This window comes from Misgurnus anguillicaudatus, chromosome 15 (assembly GCF_027580225.2).
Source record: "Misgurnus anguillicaudatus chromosome 15, ASM2758022v2, whole genome shotgun sequence".
Classification (NCBI taxonomy): domain Eukaryota; kingdom Metazoa; phylum Chordata; class Actinopteri; order Cypriniformes; family Cobitidae; genus Misgurnus; species Misgurnus anguillicaudatus.
Window position 1 is genome coordinate 31,684,685 of NC_073351.2, and position 27,113 is coordinate 31,711,797.

The 27,113-nt window shown below is 36.3% G+C and overlaps 3 protein-coding genes and 1 long non-coding RNA gene across 8 annotated transcripts in view; 2 read left to right on the forward strand and 2 right to left on the reverse strand.

Annotated features, from left to right (window-relative positions):
- The first annotated feature begins 234 nt into the window (after nt 1–234).
- caps2 (calcyphosine 2) lies at nt 235–12,048 on the forward strand. Of its 4 annotated transcripts, none has more exons than XM_055174663.2 (16): nt 235–635; nt 728–768; nt 860–905; nt 1,197–1,292; nt 2,129–2,344; nt 2,914–2,981; nt 3,072–3,149; nt 6,680–6,754; nt 6,850–6,945; nt 7,099–7,177; nt 7,267–7,382; nt 7,457–7,533; nt 8,137–8,288; nt 10,614–10,733; nt 10,855–10,951; nt 11,321–12,048. In XM_055174663.2, the coding sequence occupies exons 1-16, from the start codon at nt 588–590 to the stop codon at nt 11,482–11,484; spliced, it is 1,569 nt and encodes a 522-aa protein (XP_055030638.2). In that variant the 5' UTR covers nt 235–587; the 3' UTR covers nt 11,485–12,048. The 4 variants fall into 4 exon arrangements, with proteins under 4 accessions (XP_055030638.2, XP_055030637.2, XP_073709884.1 ...); XM_055174662.2 differs by having other exon boundaries at nt 236–635; nt 3,060–3,149; XM_073853783.1 differs by having other exon boundaries at nt 238–635; nt 860–970; nt 3,060–3,149; nt 11,321–11,765.
- On the reverse strand, nt 11,874–21,670 carry cers3b (ceramide synthase 3b). Its single transcript, XM_073853784.1, has 12 exons — nt 21,041–21,670; nt 20,497–20,544; nt 20,076–20,243; nt 18,251–18,368; nt 17,812–17,930; nt 17,675–17,732; nt 16,127–16,177; nt 15,693–15,785; nt 14,779–14,907; nt 12,400–12,506; nt 12,147–12,304; nt 11,874–12,010 (listed from the first exon to the last, which is right to left on the reverse strand). Exons 3-12 carry the CDS (start codon nt 20,237–20,239, stop codon nt 11,904–11,906), a joined length of 1,104 nt encoding a protein of 367 aa, XP_073709885.1. The 5' UTR covers nt 20,240–20,243; nt 20,497–20,544; nt 21,041–21,670; the 3' UTR covers nt 11,874–11,903.
- The window catches only part of LOC129419540 (uncharacterized), an 88,730-nt gene continuing 75,820 nt past the window's right edge, over nt 14,204–27,113 (forward strand). The window contains exons 1-3 of one of the 2 annotated variants that reach the window (XR_012357759.1): nt 14,204–14,322; nt 17,843–17,934; nt 22,884–22,975. This is a non-coding gene — a long non-coding RNA (uncharacterized lncRNA). The remainder of the gene's footprint in view (nt 14,323–17,842; nt 17,935–22,883; nt 22,976–27,113) is intronic. The other variant, XR_008636560.2, reaches the window with a different exon arrangement.
- ano2a (anoctamin 2a) overlaps nt 22,991–27,113 on the reverse strand; it is a 35,103-nt gene continuing 30,980 nt past the window's right edge. The window contains exon 26 of the mRNA XM_073853782.1: nt 22,991–26,924. Coding sequence (XP_073709883.1) covers nt 25,827–26,924 — 1,098 coding nt within the window. The 3' untranslated portion in view covers nt 22,991–25,826. The remainder of the gene's footprint in view (nt 26,925–27,113) is intronic.

Here is a 27,113-nt window from a genome sequence, read left to right on the forward strand (position 1 = left end):
AAAAAAAAATTCTTCAATACGACGTGAATATTTTCCTTGAAATATATTTATTTTTAAAAAATGGCCAAAAATATATTGGTTGGATATGTATTTTTAAAACATATTCCAAATATTTCAGCAAATATATTTTTTGGCATTTTTTTGAAATATATTTATATATTTAAAGACATATTTTTTGCCATATGGGTAATATGTAGGCCTAAGTAAATAACTTTTTTTATGAAATGGGTTCATATGAATTTTGGCCATTTATAGAATGTAGGCCCAAATAAAAGATTTAGGTTTAGGTTCAAACGGTTTAATTTTAACATTTATGTATACATGAATAAATGAATATTTGTTTATTTACTTTTTGTATGTTTTATTATTCACCATAATCATAATCATAAATATCTTAGCAGAAAGAAAAATAATTTCTATTTCATTGGATCGGAATTTCATGTCAAGCATTTCTGACTGCATTACCCAGAAGCCTTGGCTGATGACAACGTGTGTTTATTTTCATCACCGTAGCAACAGAAGGCGGAAGTAAAAGTTGTCTTTACTGCTAAATACATATTTATAAATCGTGTACAGTTCTTTTAATCATGAGAGCAAATAACAAGTTTTCACCTTTACAACAAAGTATGGAAAAGGTAAGCGAGCACTCTAATACAATTTTAGCACGAATAGTCCATTGCAGGTGTTTTTCTTTCATTGGTATGTAACGTTATATTGTTTTCTAAAGCCCAAAAATACTGGAGCAGATCGCGGGCCGAGGCCAGCAGAGTAAGTTTAAATCAATATAAAAAGATGCAAGAAAAAGATGAATTTATATTGTAAAAAACACATAATGCTACTTATTAAATTCCTGTCACAGCGTCCCAATGCTGAAGTTAGAGACACTGCAAGACACAGCGGAAGAGGTGGGAAGACGTGACCTGATGATGATGATGATGATGATAGAAAGAAAGTAGGCTGTACCTGACAGGTCTTTCTTTCTGCACTTGTACTGTATATAATGTTTATTATTCCTGTATATGTGTGGATTTTACTTATTTTTTATAATGCACGGACACATGTGCAATTTTGCTTGTACGATCACAATAAAGTTAGTTTCAGTCTGATTTTACTTCATTATAGAAATATTCAGAATTTAGTGTAACTTTAGGAAAGGAGGATAGATTTCAGACTGCTGTTGTTGTCGTTTTTGGCAGCATCTTGCCATAATTCCAAAGGATGCTGCTATGAAGATCTCTGGAGATCTGTCAGGCTTTAGCTGGGGCTCTCCTGCTCCCACAAACTCAAATCAGGTACCCATTTAAAATGTTTTCTTTTTATTTCTGTGCTGTTGCTAGTAGTGTAAACTAAAGCACAGGAAAAATCAGAGAGGAAAGGGGGTGATTCTCACGAAATCCAGATTTAAAAAAATAATAATTTGCACATATAAGATTAAGGTCTGAACTTACAATAACCATTATTAAAAAAAATATTTAAAAAAATTCCTATAGAATTATTTACATTTTTTTAGATTATCATATAAAAAAGTATCATTACCGCAACATGATATTACATTAAATATATGAATTTACAAACTCATGTTTCGGTAATGAGAACTAAAAAGTTGTCGAGGTACTATGACAAACAAAATTTTAACTTTTATCTGGAGAGAAAAATAAAAACTGCTTACCTGGTAGCCATATTGAGTGTCATAGTCAGTCAATTATGTCCCTTCCAACAATTTTTTTTTGGAATGTTAGTTCCTTGATTGAAAATTGTTGCGGAGGATGAGAAAATTGTAACATACACTGAAGCTTTTTATTTTTTAGATTTTTTAATTATAAATATTTCCATGTCAAGAAAGAACCCCAGTCCAGTCATGGACACATTGCGGTAATTAATTTTTTTACCTTAAATATGTGGAAAAAACAACAAAATTGGATTGTATGATGTCATTTGAAATCATGTGCAAAATAGTACATGAAGAGATGTTTACTTGGCATTTACTTTTTTTATCAAAATGTTAATATAAGTTTAATTTTGTGAGAATCACTTAAGTGCATGCACATGCACTATCATGCTATGACTGCTCGATAACCACATAAAACACCTCTATAAGTATTTTACAGGTTTTGTGTTTTCGTTCCAGTGTTTCGAAATTAAAAATGATGCAAAAAATCCAGTATCTATGGGATCTGACAATGAGGAACCACTAAAGCTGAGTAGCAAGGTTCAGACACAGAGAAGTCCGCTGTACAACCACAAATCAAACCTGAATCCTCCCGACTTCACCTTTAAAAACACAGCACAACCCAGCCACAACCCATCCAACACTGCACAATCCAACAGCAAGATGAAAGATGCGGTGAGTTCACTTTTGGACTTCTTTGATGATTGGAGTCTAACCTTTGTCTCAATGTCCAGATGTTCCCAGTTTGCCTACTTATATAATTCCCTGGTAGTATGTACTGTTTTTGTGTTGGGAAAGTACATACTTTTGAGTTCAGAACAAAAGAGTATGCATACACTGAGACATACTAATGCGAAACAGATCAACGCTATGATCCTTACACAAACTTTAAAAATACAACTAAACTTTGCATTCTTCATTCATTATTTATCATCTAGTATTTACTCTGTGGTTTAACTTAATAATTCAGTGACGCATCATTTATTTCATTTGTTAATTCTGTGTGGTGCAACTAAACTCCGCCCTCTCGTGTCGCGGTGAGTGTGCACGGGTAATATCGGCCGTTTAAGTGTCACATCAGATTTTAACCTAAAACAGACCATTCAGGAACTTTACTGTATGTATACTCATTTTAACATAATACCCATTCTAATTTTGAATACTATTTAGGATGGATAGCATGTAAATTGGGACACATGCTTTGTCATGCTGTACATCTAATTGGCTGATTTAATTATGTGTAGGAGGAGCTTACAGAGGAGAGGAAACTACAGGCAGTAATTGAGCAGGTTATGGCGGATCAGCTGTCGAGGTCGGTATCTCTTTCTCTGTCTGTGTCTCTGTCTTTGGTGAGTAATAACATGGTGAAAGTTGTTTAATGCTCACGCAGGGCTGTCATTAGCGATCCGGAACAGAATGCTGTGTCTGTCAGTCCCACGAGCGTCCCACCACGCTACATCAGAACTCTTCATCACACTAAGTAAAGCCAACCCACATACATGACTCATATATGAAACTCTCTCTTCCTCTGTCTCATACTAACTGATTTTGAGAAGGTCATAATGGTTAAGTCCCCACTACACTGGAGGATGTAGCCTGTTTATTTTTATTTTTTTTTATTCATTATCAGTGTGGCTAAAAATTACATTTGCACTTAAAAAAAGGAAAAAGCGAGGAAAAACAGCAAAGCGGAAAGCAATAACACAAGAAGGGCCGTACAAAGTCACTTTCAGCTTACCAAGTTCATCAATCATTAGAGACAAAACCTGTTTTGGGGGAAACAGAGGATTAAAAAAATTGACTACAATAAAAAATGCTGGAAAGTTGTGTTATGGTCATGCAAAATTTGATCGATGTATTTGTGTCCATGGCACGAAGTTCAGCTTTTTTTCGTGCCTTAAGCACAAATTTCTATGAATAGTTTTTCGTGTGCTTTGCACGACTTTCTTTTTGTTTCTTTTTATGTGTTGTTTTTTCATTGTTTTTTCCTATTTTCTTACCATTGTTGCTTGGGGTTAGAATCACTTTCTGCTCCAAGCGAGAATGGTTTGAAAGCGGAAGAAAAACTTTCAGAAACCAATACATAAAAGTACATCCTAACCCAAATCTAAAACCAAGCGACAATGGTTTAAAAATAGGAGGGAAAAAAAGAGAAAACAATACATAAAAATGACACAGAAAGAAAGTCATGCCACGGACACAAGAAGCTATTTATAGAAATTCGATGATGACAAAAAAGACATTTGTGCTCGGGGCATGTAGGGACGCTGAGTTTTGTGTCATGGACACAAATAAATTAATCAAATTTTGCGTGACTATAACACAACTTCATGTTGGTTATTTTCAACCCAGCATTGGGGTCAAAAAGAGACAAGCTCAGTCATTAGGTTAAATCAACCCATTAAGGGGGGTCTGCGCCTTGAAACAAAATAATGGCACTGATATATGTTAATGTATATCAGTGAAAGGTGTTTTTAAATTAAGGGAGCTCAAACATGCATTATAGGCTGGGACAAAGGTGAATCCTGTATGGGAAACTGCCCCAAATTGTTTATATTTGACCCAACAACCCAACCTAGCATAGGTTAAATTGGCTTTGTCCCTATTAAACCCTATGCTGGGTTGAAAATATGTATTACTTTTGTAAAATCATGCGGTTATAAAGGGTTGTACTTTTTTTCTAAGTGATCCTATAGGATCTATGATCTACCATCTAGGAGGACATAAGCTAGTAATTGGGAATGCAAGTGAAGCATTTAAGGTCATTTCAAATGCTTTACATGAAAGTGATTTTACAGACAAATAACCATAATCAATAAAAATAACAGTAACATCATAATAAAAGATAAGGATACATAAGAATTTCAAAAAAATACACATATTAAAATGTGTATACAAGAAGAATATGAATATAAGAATAAGATCAGTAGTGTAAATATTACGCATGTCGAGGGCTGATGGGGTGCATGGGTGACGTACAGCATACGAGTAGAGATTTTTTTAGTTATTATTTCGTTTTGCACGTTTACAAAAAACCCAGCAATTACAATAACCCAATATTTAAACACCCATTAATGAAAACATATGTGCAGTTGACATTGCAGCCCCCCCATATTAAAACTAAATCTATGCAGAATATCATAAAGATTTGGGTTTGGGCTGTTTTGATTAAATTGGGGTAGTAGGTAACTCCTCACTCACAATAGCATTTCTGCAGCAAGATTTGCACATGCAAGTACCTTTAACTTTTTCTTTACAAAAAAGTTAAACTTAAACTTTGTCACCACTGAACACACTTCAAATCCTATTCTGCAATAATTATTCTTCTCATGATTTTTCGAAATAGTGTAAAAATGATGCGATCAGTAATTTATAAAAGGTTAGTTTTATGCATAGGCAGAGTTTGGTGAGCAGGGGGGAACTGCCCCCCAGACCAGAGCCATTTATGATTTTGTCTGAGCTATTAAAGAAATATTCCACTTTCATAGAAGATCCAGATAATTTACTCACCTCCATGTCATCCAAAAAGTTGATGTTTTTTTTTTTGTTCAGTCGAGAAGAAATAAATTTTTTTGATGAAAAAGTTCCAGGATTTTTCTCAATTTATTAAACCTCACCAGTTTACAGTTTCAGTGCAATTTGAAATTGTAGTTTCGACGCAGCTTCAGAGAACTCTAAATGATCCCAAACGAGGTATAAGGATCTAGCAAACAGATTGTCATTTTCGGCAAGGAAAATAAAAAATATGTATTTTAAACCACAATTTCTCGTTGTGACGCCCCAGCGCGACCTTGCGTATTGCGTAAGCACGTCGAAACGTCACGCATGACATATGCGAAACTACCGCCCCAGTGTTTACAAGTGTGGAGAAGAAGAATCATTCAGACGTTGTTGTATGTGGAATGATACCAATTAATATCTTTGTGCCAGTTTATTGTTAAAAATGGTCCACAAGTGTGTGATGCGTGACCTTTCGACGTGATTGCGTAGTGCGTGGGGTCGTGCTGACGTGTCACACGGCTAGTGCAAGGCGAGAAGTGGTGGTTTAGGGGTACTTGTTTTTTATTTTTCTTGTTAAAAATGATGATCCTTTCGCTAGATAAGGCCCTTGTGCCTCGGTTGGGATCGTTTCTGGCCCTTATGAGCTGCGTTGAAACTGCAATTTTGAGCTTGATTGAAACTGTAAACTATTGGGGTCCAAAAAAGTTTATTAGATTGACAAGGGTCCTGTAATGTTTTCCTCGGAAAACGTGGTTTCTTCTCGACTAAACAAATAAGGGCATAGACAACTTGGATGACGTAGGGGTGAGTAAATTATAGGGATTTTATTTTTATGACAGTGGAATATTCCTTTAATGTAATAAAAATATGAGAATTCATATTTTATTAGTTTAATCTTAATATTTTAATGTGTAGACTGAGTAACTTAAAGCAACATTAAAGAGTTTTTGCTCTTTGCTCCCCCTACAGGTTAGAAGCAGAATTGTCCATTACCACTGTTGTAAATAATTTAGCCTACTGCAGCATAGCTGGCTCTGATTGGATAGTAGGTCTGCCGTAAAGCAAGTTTTTGTAGTTTTCACTAGAACTACAGGACCGCGACCCAATGGTTGGAAACTTCTTTAGTGCGGTTTTGGCCGATAGAGGGCTGCAAAGCAAACGTAAAAGTCCCGTTCACCCTGTTTCGACTGGATGAACGACTGAAACTTTTTTGGAAACGTTATTTTAAGGTAAAAAAAAACTCTTTAGTGTTGCTTTAAGGCCAAAATTTATTTTAATTCATTTAAACCATATTTAAAAACTTTGAAGCCACACTCTCGTTAATCTCAAAGTACCCTTGTTTGCACAAACTCAGCCTATGGTTTTACATTTACAAATTAAGTTAAGAATTTTCTTGTTTTTATAAGTTATAACAATTCATCAATAAAGTCAAAAATTAAAAAAGTAAGTTGAAATTAATTCCACAGCTAATTTGATTAAAATTGCAGTATAGTTGTTTTGTGTATTTAGGGTTAAAACCCAAGCATCTTTAACAGAGAACCTCCTTTCCAACAAGCTTCGCTTTCATGCCAGGATTTTGTCAAGGTAGGTTCAGCTACTATGTAATTGTATCCTTTTCGACCGACGTTCAAATAATTATTCATGCTTTATTATTTATGGCACGTGTGTTTGGTATACAGATGTGGACGTGAAGCGTGTCGAGAGCTGATTGGTTTCTTTTTCACATGCGACCAAACACTGACGGTGTACGAGTACAGAAATTTTGGTAAAAACAGGTCAGTCGTTTTGCATGCATACAAATACACAAACGTAGAGTATACAAATACGACACATGCATACACACACACACACACACACACAAATAATTTCCCTTTTCATGTTTACAGCTATGTTTTTTGAAAACGATAAATGTTAAACATATTTTTCAGATGGAACGCTCTGCCCTTTATCGCTCGTGGTGTGTATTTGAACAGAGGGAGACCGTACAGCCTGCAGGACATCTCACAGGTTCAACACACTCATCATCTGTCACACACACCAACGCAAAAACACACAAACTAATATAAATTCATTAACACCCTGCCTACATCACCCAGGGTGCCGAGCTTCACTTCTGTACAGACGGCCCACACTTCCCCCACAGCCTGAGACAGCAGCCGCGCGTCTCCCTCAAAGTTACTGATGTGGATGAGACTGCCAAGAGAGGCCTGCTGTACGTACACGACCAACACACACAAGCGTTGAGTGTGTAAGCGAGTACAAGTACTCAGTGTTTCTTTTGTACAGATCCCAGGATGGGGAAAGCCTATTCCATCTCTCTGAAGAGGAAATCAATGAAAGAAAAACCCTGAAGGCAATCCAAGGTTAATACATAACACACTCGCCCTCGCTCAGGGTGCTGTCCTACTTTTTATTGTGGGTTTCATTTACATAGTTGTTGGGAAACCGGAGAATGCCGGTGGGCACTGATGCTTTTAAAAGCAGGCGAGTGTAAAGTCCTCATTGACCTCAACTCTCTGCCACCTCTTTGATGTTATTATACAAGTTTAAAATGATCAGCAAATTTAGGATCGTGAAGCATAACCCTGGCAGTAGGCTGTGGAGATCCAGATTAAAACGTAAAAGTTTCCAAGTTTTCTCCACGTAGTAGCCTCTAAGCAGTATGCAAAATGTAAATATAATGTGGTTTAAGAATATATAATACGTCCCCAGTCTCCCCAGTAAAAGTTTGAAACCATGAAACAAAACTCACACAAAAGCACTCCTGTTATTAAGGTGAAGTTTGTGGTTTTCTTCTACAGTGTTAAAATACTTGATTTATTCTTGTTTAATGTGTGAAAAACTGTGAAAACATTCTAAGCCACTTGTAGGTTGACATTTGACCTTTAACTTACTGTGAGGCATTGAGGGCTAAATAAATAACATTCCAGAATCATTCAGGGCTCTGATTGGTGGATGTTTTGCAGATGTGGTGCGTGATAAGCTGAGGGGACATGCGGTCCAAACCCTATTCAATCTAGGGAGACATCTGCAGAATTTGGATCTGAAGGGTGATCATGTTCCTCAAAAAGAGCTGCTCGGAAAATCTCTCATGGACCATCTGTGTCTAACTCAACAGGTACAGAGAACAAAATCTATACAAACAGTAATTAGTCAATCGGTCATCATTAGTCAGTATGTCTGTCTGTCAGTTTGTCTGTCTATCTATCTATCTGTGTCTAACTATCTATGTCTCTACCTGCCTGCCTGCCTTTTTATCTATCTATTTATTTATCTGTCTGTCTGTCTGTCTGTCTGTATGTCTGTCTGTCTGTCTGTCTGTCTGTCTCTGTCTATCTATCTATCTATCTATCTATCTATCTATCTATCTATCTATCTATCTATCTATCTATCTATCTATCTATCTATCTGTATGTCTGTCTGTCTGTCTGTCTATCTGTGTCTAACTATATATGTGTCTATCTGCCTGCCTGTCTATCTATCTGTCTGTCTGTCTATCTGTGTCTAACTATCTATGTTTCTATCTGCCTGCATATCTATCTATCTGTCTGTCTGTCTGTCTGTCTGTGTCTAACTATATTGTGTCTGTCTGCCTGCCTGTCTATCTGTCTGTCTGTGTGTCTTTCTATCTATGTGTCTGTCTGTCTGTCTGTCTGTCTGTCCGTTTGTTTGTCTGTCCATCTATCTGTGTCTAACTATCTATGTTTCTATCTGCCTGCATATCTATCTATCTGTCTGTCTGTCTGTCTGTCTGTGTCTAACTATATATGTGTCTATCTGCCTGCATATCTATCTTCCTGTCTATGCGTCTGTCTGTCTATCTGTCTATCTGTCTATGCGTCTATCTGTCTATCTATCTGTCTATCTATCTATCTATCTATCTATCTATCTATCTATCTATCTATCTATCTATCTATCTATCTATCTATCTATCTATCTATCTATCTATCTATCTATCTGTCTATCTATCTATCTATCTATCTATCTATCTGTTTATCTGTCTATCTGTCTATGCGTCTATCTGTCTATGCGTCTATCTATCTATCTATGTATCTCTCTATCTATCTATCTCTCTGTCTATCTGTCTATCTATCTATCTATCTAGCTATCTATCTATCTATCTATCTATCTATCTATCTATCTATCTATCTATCTATCTATCTATCTATCTATCTATATGTCTATCTGTCTATCTGTCTATCTGTCTATGTGTCTATGTGTCTATCTCTCTATGTGTCTATGTGTCTGCCTGCCTGCCTGCATGTCTATTTGTCTATCTGTCTGTTTATCTATGTGTCTGTCTGTCTGTCTGTATGCACGTCTGTTTGTCTGTCCATCTGTCTGTCTAACTATCTGTGTGTGTGTGTGTGTGTGTCTGTCTGTCTGTCTGTCTGTCTGTCTATGTGTCTATCTATGTGTCTGTCTGCCTGCCTGCCTGTCTGTCTGTCTATATGTCTATCTATCTATGTGTCTGTCTGTCTGTCTTTCTATATATGTGTCTGTCTGTCTGTCTGTTTGTTTGTCTGTCTAACTATCTATGTGTCTGTCTGCCTGCATATCTGTCTGTCTGTCTATGCGTCTATCTTTGTGTCTGTCTGCCTGTCTGTCTGTCTGTCTATGTGTTTATCTATTTATGTGTCTGTCTGTCTGTCTGTCTGTGTGTCTTTATATATATGTATCTGTCTGTCTGTCTGTCTGTATGTATGTCTGTATGTATGGCTGTCTGTTTATCATCTGTCTGTCTAACTATCTATGTGTCTATCTCCCTGCATATCTGTCTGTCTATCTGTTTTTCTATGTGTCTATCTATGTGTCTGTCTGCCTGCCTGTCTGTCTGTTTATGTGCCTTTCTATCTATCTATGTGTCAGTCTGTATGTCTGTCTGTCTGTGTCTAACTATCTATGTGTCTATCTGTATGTCTGCCTGTCTATCTGTCTGTCTGTGTGTCTTTCTATCTATGTGTCTGTTGGTATGTCTGTCTGTTCGTCTGTCTGTCCATCTATGTGTCCAACTATCTGTGTCTAACTATCTGTGTTTCTATCTGCTTGCATGTCTGTCTGTCTGTCTGTCTATGTGTCCATCTATATATCTGTCTGTCTGTCTGTCTATCTGTTTGTATGTATGTCCGTCTGTGTTGTCTGTCTGTCTGTCTGTCTGTCTGTCTGTCTGTCTGTCTGTCCGTCCACCTGTTTGTCTGCCTGCCTGTCTGTCCATCCATCCATATATTTATCTATGTGTATGTCTGTTTGCCTGCCTATCTGTCTGCATGTCTGCCATCTTTGTGTCACTCTGTCTGTCTATATATGCGTGTGTGTGTGTGTCTATCTATCTGTCTCTGTCTTTCTGACAGTCTGTCTCTCATCTATCCATCGGTTTGTACAAAACATCAAGCATGATGAGAGCGTGCTGAGCAAATATGTTTGTGTGTGCTGTATGTGTCAGGACTTCGAGGCGGTGTGGAGGATTGTGAGTCGGCGTGCGGAGGGGCGGGTGCACCCCGCCGATGTGATGCGTGCCGTTACTGGGGAGATGACCGAGAATAGAAAAGCTGTCTTGCTGAAGGTGACAGACACGTTTAACAGCTTTTGTCCTCCAGAGGACGCCATTGAGCTCTGTGACTTTATTGCACTGCTCGTGCATTTGCAGCTGTTTTGAATGTATGCATCTCAATGTGTTTTTTTAGGTTTATGTAAAGCTTGACCCAAATAAAACTGGCTCCATAGTGTTGAGTGACATTGAAAAATTCTATAGAGGCAAACGAGATACATACACAACACGTGGTGAGACAATTGTTTATTGTTTCTTTTTCACAGGCAGTAGTAGTTGTGCAGTATTTATTGATATTTCATATTTATATTGTATTTATAAGTATGATATTATATTTATTGATATGTAGTGGTCATTTAAAGATAAACTTATGATATGTCAAGATGCACTTACCATAAGGTTCGTTTTATTAGCACGTGTTAATGCTGTAAAAGTATAGTTCATTGTAATTTCATGAGATTTTATCATGTTTACTAATAATAAACATTGAATCTTATTTCCGTTTACCTACGTGTGCCACACGCACAAAAAGCAAGATCATTGTATGGACCACATGGATGACTGATGTTTGTATAATCATTGTTATGTCATAATGTTCACAGAAGCGAATCCAGTTCCGGACTTCCTGACCTTCATAGAGCAAGTCGGACAGATCGGCAAGAGTGTGTCCTACGCAGAGTTTGAAGACTATTACGAGGGCCTGAGTATAGAAATCCTTGATGACGAAGAATACATTAACAATCTAAGAGCTGTGTGGAGTATCTGAGTTTTTTTTACATTAATTTCTCAGGCTTGCTTATTGTTTTTAAAATTACAAGTACAATCCAAAACATGATGTTTAAATACAATTACAGACTGGGCTAATGTAGAATCTGGATATAATTCCTACAATGCTGACTGTAGTAAACCCCATATGAAAACTATAAAACAGATCATTTAAAATACTGCCGTGATTGTAACATGCTAACAAGTTAAAATTTAAGCGCCCCTTGAAGTTTGAGAAAGTGTTTGATTTGTGGATTTTATTAAATGACATCAACATTTGTACATATTTACACCTTTAGAGGAAAGGCTATGCAAAAAAAGAAAATTCACAGATGAATCAAGTGTCCAATATGGACATTAATGCATGCATGGCATTAAAAGGCTATTTGTATCTGTATGTATAAAACGTCTCATTATGTGTCAATGACCGTTAGACAGTCCTTTCACAGATCCATTAGTATGATTGCATGTGTGCTCTTCCTCAGACTCCTCCTCATCCTCTTCCTCATCACTTCTCTCATCACCTTTTAGCTAAAGAGACAGAAATAGATTTTGTGGAATTTTACTGACCAATTAAATTTTATATTGATGCATTTTATATGGAGGTCATTATGCTTACTAACAAATGTTATGATTTATTGAACATCATAAATTTCAAGGCACTTAGTTTTCCGAAAAGGAACTTTTTGACCATGCGAAGAATCAATGAGGCCCAGAACACATGCAACAGCAGCAGGACCACCAGCATTACATTAAAGAAATAATAGCCGAAAAAGGGTTCAAACTGGTCCAGAGGATACACCCACGTACAGTGAATCAGCCTGTTTATACAACACAGACACAAATTTAACAGACTGTTAAGACGAAAACTTCCCAATTAAAGTCTACCACTCATTTACCTCTGTCACAAACTTACCAGAATGGAAAGATGATGAGTCTGGTTATCATAAAAACCACAGCAAAAACCACAAAGATACTGTTGCATGTAGTCTCCCATCCAGCATAGTTGAACATCTTAGCAGACTGATATTAAAAGAAACAAGAATAATTGAAGTAATTCTAGAGGAACACTGCATTGTTTCACTGATCTTTAAGATGCTTCATTTAAAATTAGAAATAGAAATAAATCTGAAAAATTGTTTACATACACTCAGTGTATGTCACACTTTACAATAAGGTTCATTAGTTCATTTCAAAAATTATTAATACTTTATTAAATTCTTGTTAACGTTAGTTAACTAAAAGCTAATTAAAAGCTTTATTTCTATTAACTAATATTACCAAAGATTAATCAATACTGTAACAAATGTATTGCTAATGGTTTGTTCATGTTAGGTAATACATTAACTAATGTTAACTAATGAACCCTATTGTAAAGTGTTACCATTACATTATATATAAATACAATGTTTCTCCTTGGGGGTTAAAGGGATGGTCCGCCCAAAAATGGGAGTTCTGGCATCATTTTCTCATCCTTTTGTTGTTTTAAATCTGTATGAATTTAAATCCAGTGACTTCCATGGTAGAAAAACAAATATGGAAGTATTGTGATAAATGATCGCAGTCGCAGACATATTTTTGAAAAATTATGGTTAGCAGCATACAGTTGACAGTACCCACTGATTTCCATCGTATAGAGGGTATGCACGTGACGTCACCTTCGGCGAAAGTGCCTGTGGTTACGCCCACTGAGTGGCAAAAGACAGAGCGGCAGCAGTTGAGTACAGTGTGAAATCAGCGAAAACACGGGGAAAACGCGTCTAAATGGAAAAAGCTTGTGTGCATTAGACTGTACTAACAGATTAACAAGAATTCGGAGCTATTGTTTTACAGACTGCAAGAAAACACCGAAAGTAGAAATAAATAGATCGTTCATGCCAACGTCCACAGACCACAGGTGGGTTGATAAGTTAGGTTCACTATCAAGCAGAGGTTTTACTTTCTACTTAAAAGAATTTTTCAAGTATTTGTATTTGTTTTTCTTTGGAAAACATACATTACAAAGCATATTATTATAATTTTTACTGTAGTACATTCCATAAACACACGTGTTTGTTTTACATTTAATATTTAAGTACATTAACGTACTTTACTCAAGTAAAAGTACACAATTTTAATGTAATTAGGTATTAAATAAATTTTAATATGCAATATTCAAGAATACACAGTATGATTTTATGCTAGATGTAGTGAAGTAAAATTTTTCCCAGTACAAGCATCCTAATAAAGCATAGATGCTTGGAAAATGTAACTAATGTAACTAAGTATTGTCCACCTTTGCTATCAAGTCCAACTAAATTTAATTTAAGCTGATAATAGTCAGTTTTACTGGCATTTTCGCAGCAGCCGCTATGAAAACCAGCCATTTTGTTGAACGTTTGCCACTCGACGGGGCGAGTTCCAGCGTGGTCATGTGGAAAAGTGACGTCAAAGCATACCCTTTAATCGTTTTTCATACTATGGAACTCAATGTTTACAATCACCTGTGTGCTTACCATCAATTCCAAAATATCTTCTTTTGTGTTTATCAGAAAAAAGAAATTCATACAGATTTACAAAAACGTGAGGATGAGAAATTTATGACAGCATTTTCATTTTTTGGTGAACTATCCCTTTAAGGGATATTGTTTTAGATTGTATTTTTACTACTTTAAAATACATTAAAAAATTAAATAAAATAAATTCTTGCTAAAAACAAAAAAATGACAAACCCGTATTTAACGTTACGTTTTTATGAACTGGCAGCCTCGTGCCTACAGCTGCCTCGCGTGTCAGTCAAACAGCGTTCAGTCAGAAACCAAACTCAAAGCTTTGTCTTTGACAACAGTATCAACATAAGGTAAGTTGTTTAGAAATAATTATGTTTGTGTACACGAGACCTTTGGCTTTAACTATGACAAAGGTGACGGTTAACCCACGGTTTGTTACCAGTCAGAGAGGGCGCGTTTCTTCGGAGCTCGCGTTATGAATACAAACGGTTAATGTCGCTACAGTAACGTTACATATTTGAAATAGATTTGTGCCTTTGATAAATTAAAACTTTTTGTAAAAAATGCTACAAATGTGTTAATAAAAGTCGCATAATATCGCAGACATTGGTAGCCTATCTTTGCTAATCTGAAGATCTGAACACATTTTAAGAGATTTTTGAGATCTTTGTTTAACGTTAGTAGACTTCGATTTGCTGGCTCCTTAGACAAAATGGTAATTCTTTTGTAAAAAAAATTGCAAGTTATTTTGGATAAAAGCTTCTGTTAAATGAAAAACCGTAAATGTAAATGTACATTGTCTTCACCTCCATTAAGACATCAGATGTGTCATGCACGAGCATGACCAGTGTCCCAATTCTGATGTAGTTGGCACACCATGAGAAGGACAGCAGTGTTAAAGTTGCCCAGTGATGGACCAACTGCTCCTTAAAGTCCTACAGATAGATAGATAGATAGATAGATAGATAGATAGATAGATAGATAGATAGATAGATAGATAGATAGATAGATAGATTGATTGATTGATTGATTGATTGATTGATAGATAAAGTAATTGCTAATTGATTTATGACATTAACAGGTTAGCTGTTATAGTGTGTTTGTGATCTTATCTCATAAATTACAGCAGCTGTAAGTGATACAGCATATGTACACTCACCTAAAGGATTATTAGGAACACCATACTAATACTGTGTTTGACCCCCTTTCGCCTTCAGAACTGCCTTAATTCTACGTGGCATTGATTCAACAAGGTGCTGAAAGCATTCTTTAGAAATGTTGGCCCATATTGATAGGATAGCATATTGCAGTTGATGGGGATTTGTGGGATGCACACCAAGGGCATGAAGCTCCTGTTCCACCACATCCCAAAGACGCTCTATTGGGTTGAGATCTGGTGACTGTGGGGGCCATTTTAGTACAGTGAACTCATGTTCAATTTGAAATAATTTGAGCTTTGTGACATTGTGCATTATCCTGCTGGAAGTACCCATCCGAGGATGGGTACATGGTGGTCATAAAGGGATGGACATGGTCAGAAACAATGCAAAAGGTAGGCCGTGGCATTTAAATGATGCCCAATTGGCACTAAGAGGCCTAAAGTGTGCCAAGAAAACATCCCCCACACCATTACACCATTGCATTAATGAGCAATTAAACAGGTTTCCTAATAATCCTTTAGGTGAGTGTATACCAGTACTGTACAGCAGCTTATTCTTACCTTACGTTTCACATCTGCAGCCACATTGATTAATAAAGATCCATAAAAACTCATCTCAATGATGTAATACCAGTACTGAGAATCCAGCAGTGACTGTAGACACACACATACACATATAGAAACGCATACAAAACAAACAAATTTTAAAAACACACAAACCCTCCCAGTACTTCAAATATTTAAAACTTGCAAATATTTATTCTGCTTTTCACCCCCTTACAAAAACAAGCACTACAGTGTAAGTTTTTGCTTTGAAAGCACAACGAGAAAGTTGCTATTACATTATAAATATTATACATTTTATTATTCCCATTGTTTAGTTGATAGAGCATTGCATTAGCAACACAAAGGTCATGGGTTTGATCCCAAGAAGCATGCAAACTTATAAAAGAAATGTATAGATTGAATGCACTGTATGTAAATGTGACACTTACTTGTTTGGGAAATTCTGCCCACACTTCTCGTAGGTCATAAAACCAAGGTTTCTATTGCACAAAACAATACAATTCACATGTTAATTATTTATGCATTAATTACATTATAACAATTAGGGATGTTAACAATTAATCGATCTTCGATTAATTGTCGATAAGAATTAATTCGACAAAAATTAACGATTGTCGACAAAGCAAGCACGTGTGTCCGGCGCCTGCGCAAAGCACATACACAGCTGGTGAAAAAATTAAACAAGCGCGAAGAAGTTAAACTAGCCATGATATCACAACGATGCTTGATGCCAAACACTCACTTGGGCTTTATAACCTCATTCGAGACGAGGCTGGCTGCTAACGCAACGAAATGGCATCCGCAGTGGATCTGAGAGGTTCCGATGCCGAAAATCTAAACACAGGATACTGAAAGCAAAGACCCTCTTCAGGGAAGCCTGCAAGATTAGCATAGCAACGCTGCTAACGCTGCTTTACACAGGGAAGGAGACCAGAAGCCGTTTCTAATAAACAGATTAAAATGTAAAACTTACATTCTGGCAAGAAACTGTTAAATGTAAACTGTAACTGACTGTCGTTACACTCTGAACGCCCACAACATATATCATTGATCATCATCATTACTGGCTGAGGCGCTACACGCTAAACGGATTTTCTAATGGAAGGTTGAAGTCTTCATAATATAAGCATCTTTGCTGAAAGTACGCCGCAGGTCTAAAGCTGAGGTGACGACGGGAAAAGTGCCCTTTGTGTGCTTCTTGGATATAATTACAACAAGTGATGTATCAACGACTCAGAAAGCAAGGTGAACAACTAGAAAAATAACACGATGATAATGAAAACTTATCTTGTCATGGACGCACGGACTTTCATCCGACTGTGCGGAGTGCCCGTTATGAGGCGGAGTTTACTGTGTCTATTAGTCATTATATTTCATTATGAGATTTAATTGATGATTTTTATCAAAACACCAACTACATTGACTCATTTTACAATCCCACTAGCATGTCATTTAGACAAAATAAAAACTTTTAATTCGCGTGAGGAAGCTGGCATTTTTACGCACACTTTTCTGTCATTGGCTATATGTCACTGCTGTAATGGCTTATTGCACTATTACCGTTAACGATTATTTGATTGATTGATCGTTAATATAAATGATCATCGAATATAGGAAATTGCATATTTTGACATCCCTAATAACAATAGTGTCAGCAACAACCCTCACTGTTACGGTTTTTTATTTATTTTCCAAGTTGCTATATGGTCTTTAGCAAACAACTAGGTTATGTGTGTGCAGTAGGGAAGTCTGTTCATGCCTGTTATGGTTCCTGCTAGTAGATCTTGGGGTGTACATAGGTGGGAAAATGTTACTAATTTTCCCTCAGGCATGTCTCACAAAAACATGCTGATTCAAGGTCTCTCCTGAGAACCTCACCATGTGCTTCAACACACCTTACATACTTAGCTGTTTGGAGGTTACGTAGAGGTTCTAATATAGTCTTGGTCTGAAATAACACAAAAAAGAAGACTTACATCATATAGAGCCAGCACTCCTCCGAGAGAAGATAGCAGATAAAAAGCAAACCGCCAACTACAAAAATGAGACATTCTTGTTATTGAAATGGCAATGTGGTATGAATGCATTTGCAGTAAACTTGTAGTAATTGTACCTGGCTTCTTTAAATTTCTTCTGTAATCCAGGTCTGTCTTGGTTCCTCCTTCTGCGGAACCAGCGTTCCACCTGCCTTTCCGACCAGCCTAACTTCTTACAAATACCGTTTATATCTTCCTAAGTAAGTAAGTAAACATGAACATTAAAAAGTGCACTAAAAGGTTGGTACTCTTATTGTAATCTAAAGAGAATCTAAAGAATTAGATTCATGTAAAACAGTCATGAGATTTATCTTTCCTGACACATTTTTGTGTATAAAAAGCATAAATTACAATCAAATAAATGTTTTTTTTTTTTTTTAATAAAACTTAGGTGAAAATTAGTGCTTGTATGCTATGAAAAATGTAAAAAAAATCCTAAAAATAATATTTTTACAGATTCAATATGTTTTATGTAATCTAATCAGTCCTCTACAGTATGTGTGTTATGCGGGTTACCTGTGTTGGATGTTTCGAGTGTGTATTAAAGTATTTTTCCATCACTGGGTTGTGCGACGCTCTCAAGCGAACTTTGTCTTTAACCCCAAGGGCATTAGCGAGTGGCATAGCGATCAGTGTGGTGAACAAGAGAGGGCCAGTAAAACAGGTGGTTACTTGATGTGACCCAGGTAAAACTTAAAAGTACTACTTAAATATACTTAAGTACCAACAGGTAAAATTTAGTACATTGTCATGTCTGTGCTAAGCTAGAGATGCATCGATATATCCGCCAATTATTGGTATCGGTCAATAAAAGCAATTTTTCACACTATCGACTATTGTCCGATGGTTTAAAAGAGCAGAAAATGCCATGAATTTGAGCTCTGTGAATAGAAACTGTAAAGAAACATCACTAGTTTAATGTTCAACATTAATAGTATTATATGAATGAATAGCATTCAAAAATGTAATCTTCAGAATATATTTAATGCAAGTTATTATATAACGACCAAACTATCGATATTGGCAGATATCAGTCTGAATAATCGGCTAGTATTGTTGGAAAATTTTTATATTGGTGCATCTCTAATAAAAGTTTTAAAATACAAATATACTAATTAAAAGTATAGTACTACTTCAGTTTTACCTTAGTGCACTTAAAAAGAGTATACTAAATACCAGTAATATTTAAATAGATTTTTAGTGTATTGAAATAAGTAAAATTCTTAATGTTATCTTTACCCCTTCCCCGCCATAGACGGGTTATCTCGTCAATTAAGAGAAAACCTTTGCATGCAATTATCCACCAATTTATAAAAAAACTGAAGCAAAACATTATTTATTAATTTTACACTCCATTTGTGTGTTGATAAGCGTTCTGAATCTGATATCTAACAAAATTCCTTCACAAAAATGCAATTATTTCAGTTTTTTGCTCAACATTTTGTATTTTATAAGAAAAATAGCCATATTTAAGAGTTTATAAACCAAGAAAAAAAAGTTTTCCCAGAGTGTTGGTGGGTTGTTTGTTGTTTGTTTGAAAGCAGAGGGTCTGTTCTTTCATTTGATATATTTGTATGTTTATATATTTTTAGAAGAATTTTTTTTTCCATTTTGCGAAATTTTGCGGAGGCAACTTTTTAAAAAATATATAAAAAATAAATAAAAATAAGGCTGGCGGGGAATGAGTTAAGAAGTACTAAAGACATATTCTTGTATATTACATACAAAATTAGTGCATGCCAATAGTACATAAGTGGGTAACACTTTATTATAATGTTCATTAGTTAACATTAGTTAACTACATTAGTTAACATGAACTAATAATGATGAACTGCACTTGTGCAGCATTTATTAATCTTTATTAATGTTAATTTCAACAATTACTAATACTTTATTAAAATTTGGTTAACGTTAGTTAATGCACCGTGAACTAACATGAACAAACAATGAACAGCTTTATTTCTATTAACTAACATTAACAAAGATGAATAAATACTGTAACAAATGTATTGCTCATGGTTTGTTCATGTTAGTTAATACATTAACTAATGTAAATCATGAACATTATAATAAAGTGTTACCCATAAGTGTACTTAAAAAAAGTATATTTTAGTATACTTTTTCACCTGGCTATCCTCAGCACACAGACCTTTTATTGCAAAGATGATAACATTTTATATAGTAACAGGCTTTTTTTGGTAATGGCTTGGGCTCATATCATCCAGAAGTGTGTATAATCATTCAGAGTATTGAATGATTAACATATTTATGATATTTACAAGAACATCAAATAATACCATGGTAATACCACTGTAGTTTTTTGTGGTATGTATCCGTGTACCTTTCATATAATGCTCTTAGCCCTAGCAGCAGTACTGCTACAGGTATAGTGATGTACAGGTGGGACACACGGGCATAGACACGCCCCTCTCCATCTTGTAGGTCCGCCCATGTCACAGGCCTTGGTAACCAAAGCCGATCCCACCAAAACCATTCACTTAGCATTGCCCTAAGAAAACACACATTACAAACAATGTCACCTTAAACCAGCAGCACTTCCTTGTATGCATACGTCTTGATTTATTTTACTGAGAAGTACAATTGAAATTTACATTTTTTAAATTTATTATGTATGTTTCATTATAATCCTAAAAACATTATTAGAGAGCAAGATAAAAGTAAACAGCATTGCTACTTTACTTTTTTTAGTTTCTGTTCAGAAATTGAATTTAAACCCAGCGGCAAAGTCAAACATCTCTCACCCATGTGTTTGCCCAACCTTCCTTGAAGATCATGTGTGATTGATTTATCTGACAGTGTGAGAAATATTTGTGGGTGGAGAGGTTATATTAGTAAAAGATAATTGAAAACACAGAAGCAAACAGTTACATGCAGTGTTTGTGCACGCCTGTGTGAAAGAGTTTAAAACATGTTTGAACAATCCTAAAATAAAGCCAGTTAGAGCACTTCTGTGTAACCTAGTGAGTCTCGATGAGAGTATCCAACTGCAGTACAGACCCAGAGTTACATAAAGTCATTTAGGTCTATTGTCAGCCCAACTAACCCGGTTGGCAGTATAAACTGCTTAAAAGAACAATAACTACTAAATCTACAGATAAATGCAAAAAACGTATCAAATAATTTAAGAATTGTGTTTGATTGGCTGTTGGGGCGCAAAAGCAATGAAGCTCCAGTTACACTATAAATTCCTATGGTGAATAACAACAGTTTATTGTTACCATGACACACAGACACAATGCTGCAAAGGCCAACAGAGAAAAACACAAGAAACAGAAACATTCATACCTTCTCTCTCGTTTTCAGTCCAAACACAAGGCAGATTTGTGACTTTGAACACTTCTGTCTTCTCTTTTTGTCTATATTGTCTTTGTAAATCGGTTAACAAGCAACCTTTAAAAACCTCCAAAGTTCTTCCACTAGCTGCTGGTAAAAAAAACCAAAAAGACGCAGACTTTCACTACATACCTCAACCCCCTACAAAGAGCTCATTGAAACGCTCCAGTGTGCCTATGTGTGTCGTGAAGGGGGGCAGACAATGGAACATATGGGAGGGGCCAGAGTCACCTCAGGTATAGTAAAAAGAGAGAGAGAGAGAGAGAGAGAGAGAGAGAGCAAATGAACCTTGAAATATTGCCTTCCCTTAACAGGTTAATAACTCACCGAGTGAATAAACCAGTATAAAGATATCTCTGTTTGAATTACCTGCCCTGCAAAAAATGACTTCTGAAATCAAGATAAAGAAAATAAGTCTAGTTTTTAGACAAAAAAAATCTAATTTAAGTGAATTTGTGCTTAACAAGCAAAAAAATCTGCCAACGGAGTAAAAAAAGTATTTTTTTCTTGTGTTTAAGAAAAAAGTTGACTTATTCAGGATTTTTTTCTTACCCCAGATTGTTTTGATCGTTTTACAACTTAAAATTAATTTTTTTGTCTAAAAACATTTCTTAATTTTGTTCACCAAGAAAATGCATCTTGATTTAAGAATTTTTTTATATTTGTACTGAAAACGAGACAAAAAATAATATGTAAGAAAGTAATTTTTGCAGTGCAATGCAAAAAATGATTTTCAAGAAAAATCTTAGTATTATTGTCTTGTTTTCAGTAAAAATATCTAAAAATTCTTAAATTAAGATGCTTTTTCTTGATGAGCAAAACGACCTTAAGAAAATTAAGTCTAGTTTGTAGACCAAAAATATCAAATTTAAGTGATTTTGTGCATAAAACAAGCAAAAATAAAATCTGCCAATAGTGTAAGCAAATTTTTCTTGAATTTTTCTTGAATTTAGTGTTTAAGAAAAAGTTTAAGATTTTTTTGCTTACCCCATTGGCAGATTTTTTTGCTTGTTTTATGCACAAAATCACTTAAATTTGATATTTTTGGTCTATTTTCTTAAGTCATTTTGCTCATCAAGAAAAAGCATCTTAATTTAAGAATTTTTTTGCTATTTTTACTGAAAACAAGACAAAAATACTAAGATTTTTTTTCTTGAAAATAATACATTTTACAGTACTACAGTACTACAGTACTATAATATCAACATGATTTGACATGTTTTTACATTTTACAACATTTGTAAAATCCTTGAGGACATAAACTGCAACAACTCCCCCTGTAGGATTTCATTCAGTAGCACAGCAGAAACATTTTCAAATACAATATGGACTTAAATGAAATAAAATACAAAAATACTTCAGATAAATACTTAATTTTATACATTCCTGGTAGGTTCATTAGAATTGGTCCAAATGATGGTCTAATTATGTTCATATTTATTTAATTATGTATAAATCATCTACCTAATCTGTCTTATTCCTGTTCAGATTACGGTTTTTGTGAAACTAAACCAAGACAAAAAATCTTAAAAAAAAATACTGCATTGCAGTTGTATATACTAAGTGTAAAAATGAATGGCGTTTGTGGCACATCACACTGGTCCATGCATGACTTTCAGCAGTTACCTCCTGGAGGAGCTCTTGTATAGCTCAGTGGTCAAGCATTGTGTTAGCATTGCAATAGATCATTGGTTTGAACCCATGCATCTTGATTAAAAAATGTATAATGCACTATAAGTCGCTTTGGATAAAAGCCTTAAGCCAATGTCTAACCAGTCCTGTCTCTGTATTTCAGGTGAGGGTCTCTGTCTGTCTCCATCTAGTGGCAATCAACAGTATAGAATGTACAGGATCATTTCAACAATAACCAACTGCAAGAAGCTAAAGGTAACAAGCAGAGACTTCTTCTTTACATTTTTTATTATGAATTGTAATGTTTTTATTATATTATCAAAATAGTGGTAAATGTTTCTCAAGACCTCCAGAAATAACATGGAAGTGAATGTCGTACATGCTCATTTGTACTGTAACTGTGATTAATCCCTGGGAGCACAATGCACAACATACACATGTGCCACACATGTAAAATACAAATACACCACTGTGTGGTCATGTACACACAGCAGCTAAAATTGGTTGTCACCGAGTGCTTAAAGACCCCATGCCGCAATCATTTAAATGAACAGTATGTAGGATTGTGGCCAAAACTGGTATTGCAATCACAAAACTTGTGGCTAAAACTGGTAAAGCAATGGTGGCCAATACACAAAATGACAACATAAACATCAGTTGAGGGCTGGAACTCCACTTTTTAAATGACAATATCCTGGCCGGACCACTGTTGTCAGTGATATAAGTATTTGAAATTAAAATGATTTCTTAATGTCTAGTGACATATCAGGGCCATTTTATGATGAATTGATATACATTTCTTACATACTGTTCCTTTAATTTTGTGGCTAGTTAACGTCTGTTAGCTTAGTGGTCATTAAGATTTTAGTGTATTTCTAAAAGTTATTGCAGACTGTACAGATTAAAAATGTCCAGTGTTTTATCTCCAGGAAAATGGACAAAAAATATTAAAGCCACAATATGTAAGATTTTTGTAATAAAATATCTAAAAACCACTTGCATAATGCGATATATATATATATATTATTTAAAATGTTTTAATTCCCATAAAATTGTATAAAATCGTACCTATTATATAATATAATATTCTATAGAATCAGCGGTGTCTGGCTCTCGCAAGGTTTTTTCCCTCCTAGGACTTTTCCCTCCTGCCAAAAAATCCAGGAGTTTTTTTCTCCTAGGTTTTTTCAACCCCTGGGGAGTCAGCTGACATTGGCTTAACTTAGCACCCTCTATTATACGTTACATTATTACTTCGCTCGCTAGTATGGTTTAATCTTAGCCGCTGTTATGTTGCTTATGTTTTCCATCGATTTTTCTGTGTTTTCTCCTGCATCTATTAATGTAAAGCTGCTTTGAAACAATTAAACAATTGGGAAAAGGGTTATATAAATAAAATTGAATTGAATATATTTTATGGAGTTGCGTACTTACATTATCTTAAACGTTCCCAAGAAACTTTGATAAATTCATATTTAAAACAATGGCTTTTCCCTTGTCTCCCTTGTAATTGTCGGCCTTTTAGTGACTTAATATCCACTTTATCCTCAGTTTCCGGTTGTAGAAACAGACGACAAATGCAGAAGTGGCGGTTATACAGCGTCTAACTAACAAGCAACTGTTGTGCCTTGCAGGTAATTTACTACAATGGCATAGAATAATGTGACTAAATGTAAATGTAAAAACATTCATTCATTACCTCATCCATGGTGGTCTCTGGATGGTGAAAGCAATCTCCCATCATTCCACATTCCATGAAAAAATCATTAATGCCGTGTTTAGACCAGCCGCGGTAGAGGCATCAAGCGCGAGTGATTTCAATGTCAATGTAAAGTCAATGTAAAGACGCGTTGACGCGCGCCTGGAGGTCTCGCGCCGCAAATGAGGCATGTAGCGCTGCGCGGTAAACGCGATTCCGCCTCATCCGCGTGTCTAGTTTGCCCGAATTGAGTTTTGGCGGAAAAACGCGCTGCGTTAACCAATCAGGAGCTTGCTCTAGTAGTGAATGTCTAGATAAGTAGAATGAAGCGAGTAAACTCAAAATGTTCAAGCGGCAAACTAGACGCGGTAGACGCGAATTTGACGCCTCAAACGCGGCTGGTGTGAACCTATGTGTAAACTTCGCCATTGTTATTGTCCATTGTAAAATCCTACTTATTGTGGCTTTAATGACTCATCTTGCATATATGGATGTGTAATTTCTAAATCTGTTCAGTGTGTACATGCCCAGTTCGTATCTTTTTTTGTCCTTCATTAGTGTGGATGTTGGTGATTTCTAAATGATTGGGTCTATCTTAATCTCTGGAAAAGTATTCACAGTGAATATAACATGCTATTCATCAACTTAAGTTGTACTAGCATAATGTTAAATACTACAGTATAGCCTTCATCAGAATTGTAAGCAACTAATGTCATATCAATAAGTAATTGGCTTTGCATGTCATATGAATCCACTTAAACAACAACAATTTTTTTATGAAATGCACTTGCTAATCAGCAACATACATGCTAACTTGCTATGTGGATGAGACACGAACATATTTGTTGCCACCGAAGACAAACAGACAATTTCACGAACAACCTTTTTTGATTTTGAAGGTGACGTATTGTGTTAACAAGGTCACATTTAGCTATCATACACAGAGCAAAATGCATGAGCGAACAACACCACAAAATGAAGCTTCTACTTGCTGAGTAATAAATCTTATGGACTGCAAAGCCCTTTGGCCCACATTCCCAACCCTCTCTCCGTTCTGGTTCAAGAGGTTAGGTTAATGAGATTTGGTGTGTGTGTGTGTGTGTGTGTGTGTACAGGTATTTGTGTGTGAAACACAGAATGGCAAGTCACAGTATAAGACAATGTTTGAGAGTCACTCGGCTCCAGACAAATGACATAACATGCACAGGATAAACCTGGCTGCGCATGATCCGCCCATAAAGTGTTAAGATAATGATTTCATGCAAAGAGGTTCCCCTGCGAGGATTAGTAAGAACCTTTTCCAAGCCATCTCAATTCAGTCATCAAATTGATGGCATGGGTTGCCTGGCACTGATAGTGTTGGATACAAGGTGCTAAAGACGTAGAGCGTTTCTCCACTTGTCACACTCATACGGGAGGATTACGCTTGAGCTCGCTGGGTGTAGGGGGAATCTGTTCATTGAGATGTGTGAAGGTGATGGAGTGGCTTGGTCTGGCTGGTGTCACCACTGCAGTCTCAGAGCCTCTGTATTTCGGAGGAAGAGTCTGACACCGCCCCTTGGCTTTGGAGCCTGGGTCACAGGGATGTCCTTTCGTCGTGCTTCCCATCAGCTCTGGTTTGGAGGGAGGCCGTGGTAATCCTGTTGAATGGCTGCCCACAAGCTCTGGTTTGGAAGGTGGACGTGGCAAGACTTTCGAAAGGTCGCCTGCAAACTCTGTTCTGGATAATGGATGAGGAGGTGATGTTGAATGGCTGCTTGTGAGTTCTGGGCGGGGCAATGATGCTAGTTCACTACTGGTGTTATCGGTTTTAGGTTGGAGGCGTAACGGCACAGACGTTTGGCTCCCAGAGGGTTCGATTTTGGAGACGGGCTCACCGAGAGATGGAGGAACCTTCTGGTCAAAGTGTGTATATGTGGTGGAGTGCTTGGGTTGAGTAATAGTAACCTCTTCAGATTCTCTTTGCCTTGAAGGGAGGGTTCGGCAACGGCTCTTAGACTTGGTACTTGGGTCTCGGGGTAAAGGTCCGTTCAAGTCAAACTCTTGGTAACGTGACAGCGAGGCTGTTTTTGGATAATTTGAACATTCTGATCGAAGATCTGCAGTTGTAGTTTCATTACAAGGTATTTCTGTCTGAGATTCTTCGGCTGCATCGAGAGCGTCATGTGTTGATGAAAGGTTATCATTGTGTTGATCACTGGTGGACGCTATAGGTTGCTCTGTGTGTGGTTTCTTTGGCTCCTCTCTGTTGGGCACCTGAAGCTCTTTTAACTCTTCATCTGATTGGCCTAACACTACCCCACTGCAGACAGGTGTCTCATCTGGTGGTTCCTCATTTGAACCTTTGACAGCTGTATCAATGTTGGCACTCGACTTCTTGTCCATCTCCTCAGTGAGCAGAAGATCTAACAGGAGAGCATTCTCTAACTTCAGCTGTTCCTTCAAAGAGTGAGGCACGTCTGGGATCAACCATGCCACCAGCATACTGAGGAACATGGCCAAATTCTAAATCACAAAAAATAGACAAAAGCAAACATCTTACATCACCAGCCTCATGATATCATGCATGAAGTTTAACAGTTATGATTAGCCTATACTTTTGAAATGGTGTGGCATGTGTATAATCTAAGGCTATTTTTACACGGAAACGATCTAAAGAGAAACGCAAAAGTATTGTTGCGTTATCACTTTTTA

Coding starts and splice junctions, on each gene's coding strand:
- caps2 (XM_055174662.2), top strand. CDS start 588: ATGAGAGCAAATAACAAGTTTTCACCTTTACAACAAAGTATGGAAAAG. Junction 3,150..6,679: donor AGAACTCTTCATCACACTAA/GTAAAGCCAACC, acceptor TTGTGTATTTAG/GGTTAAAACCCAAGCATCTT. Junction 8,289..10,613: donor ATCTGTGTCTAACTCAACAG/GTACAGAGAACA, acceptor TGTATGTGTCAG/GACTTCGAGGCGGTGTGGAG.
- cers3b (XM_073853784.1), bottom strand. CDS start 20,239: ATGCTAAGTGAATGGTTTTGGTGGGATCGGCTTTGGTTACCAAGGCCT. Junction 16,178..17,674: donor GAGTGCTGGCTCTATATGAT/GTAAGTCTTCTT, acceptor TTTGTGCAATAG/AAACCTTGGTTTTATGACCT. Junction 15,786..16,126: donor GGGCAGAATTTCCCAAACAA/GTAAGTGTCACA, acceptor GTGTGTCTACAG/TCACTGCTGGATTCTCAGTA.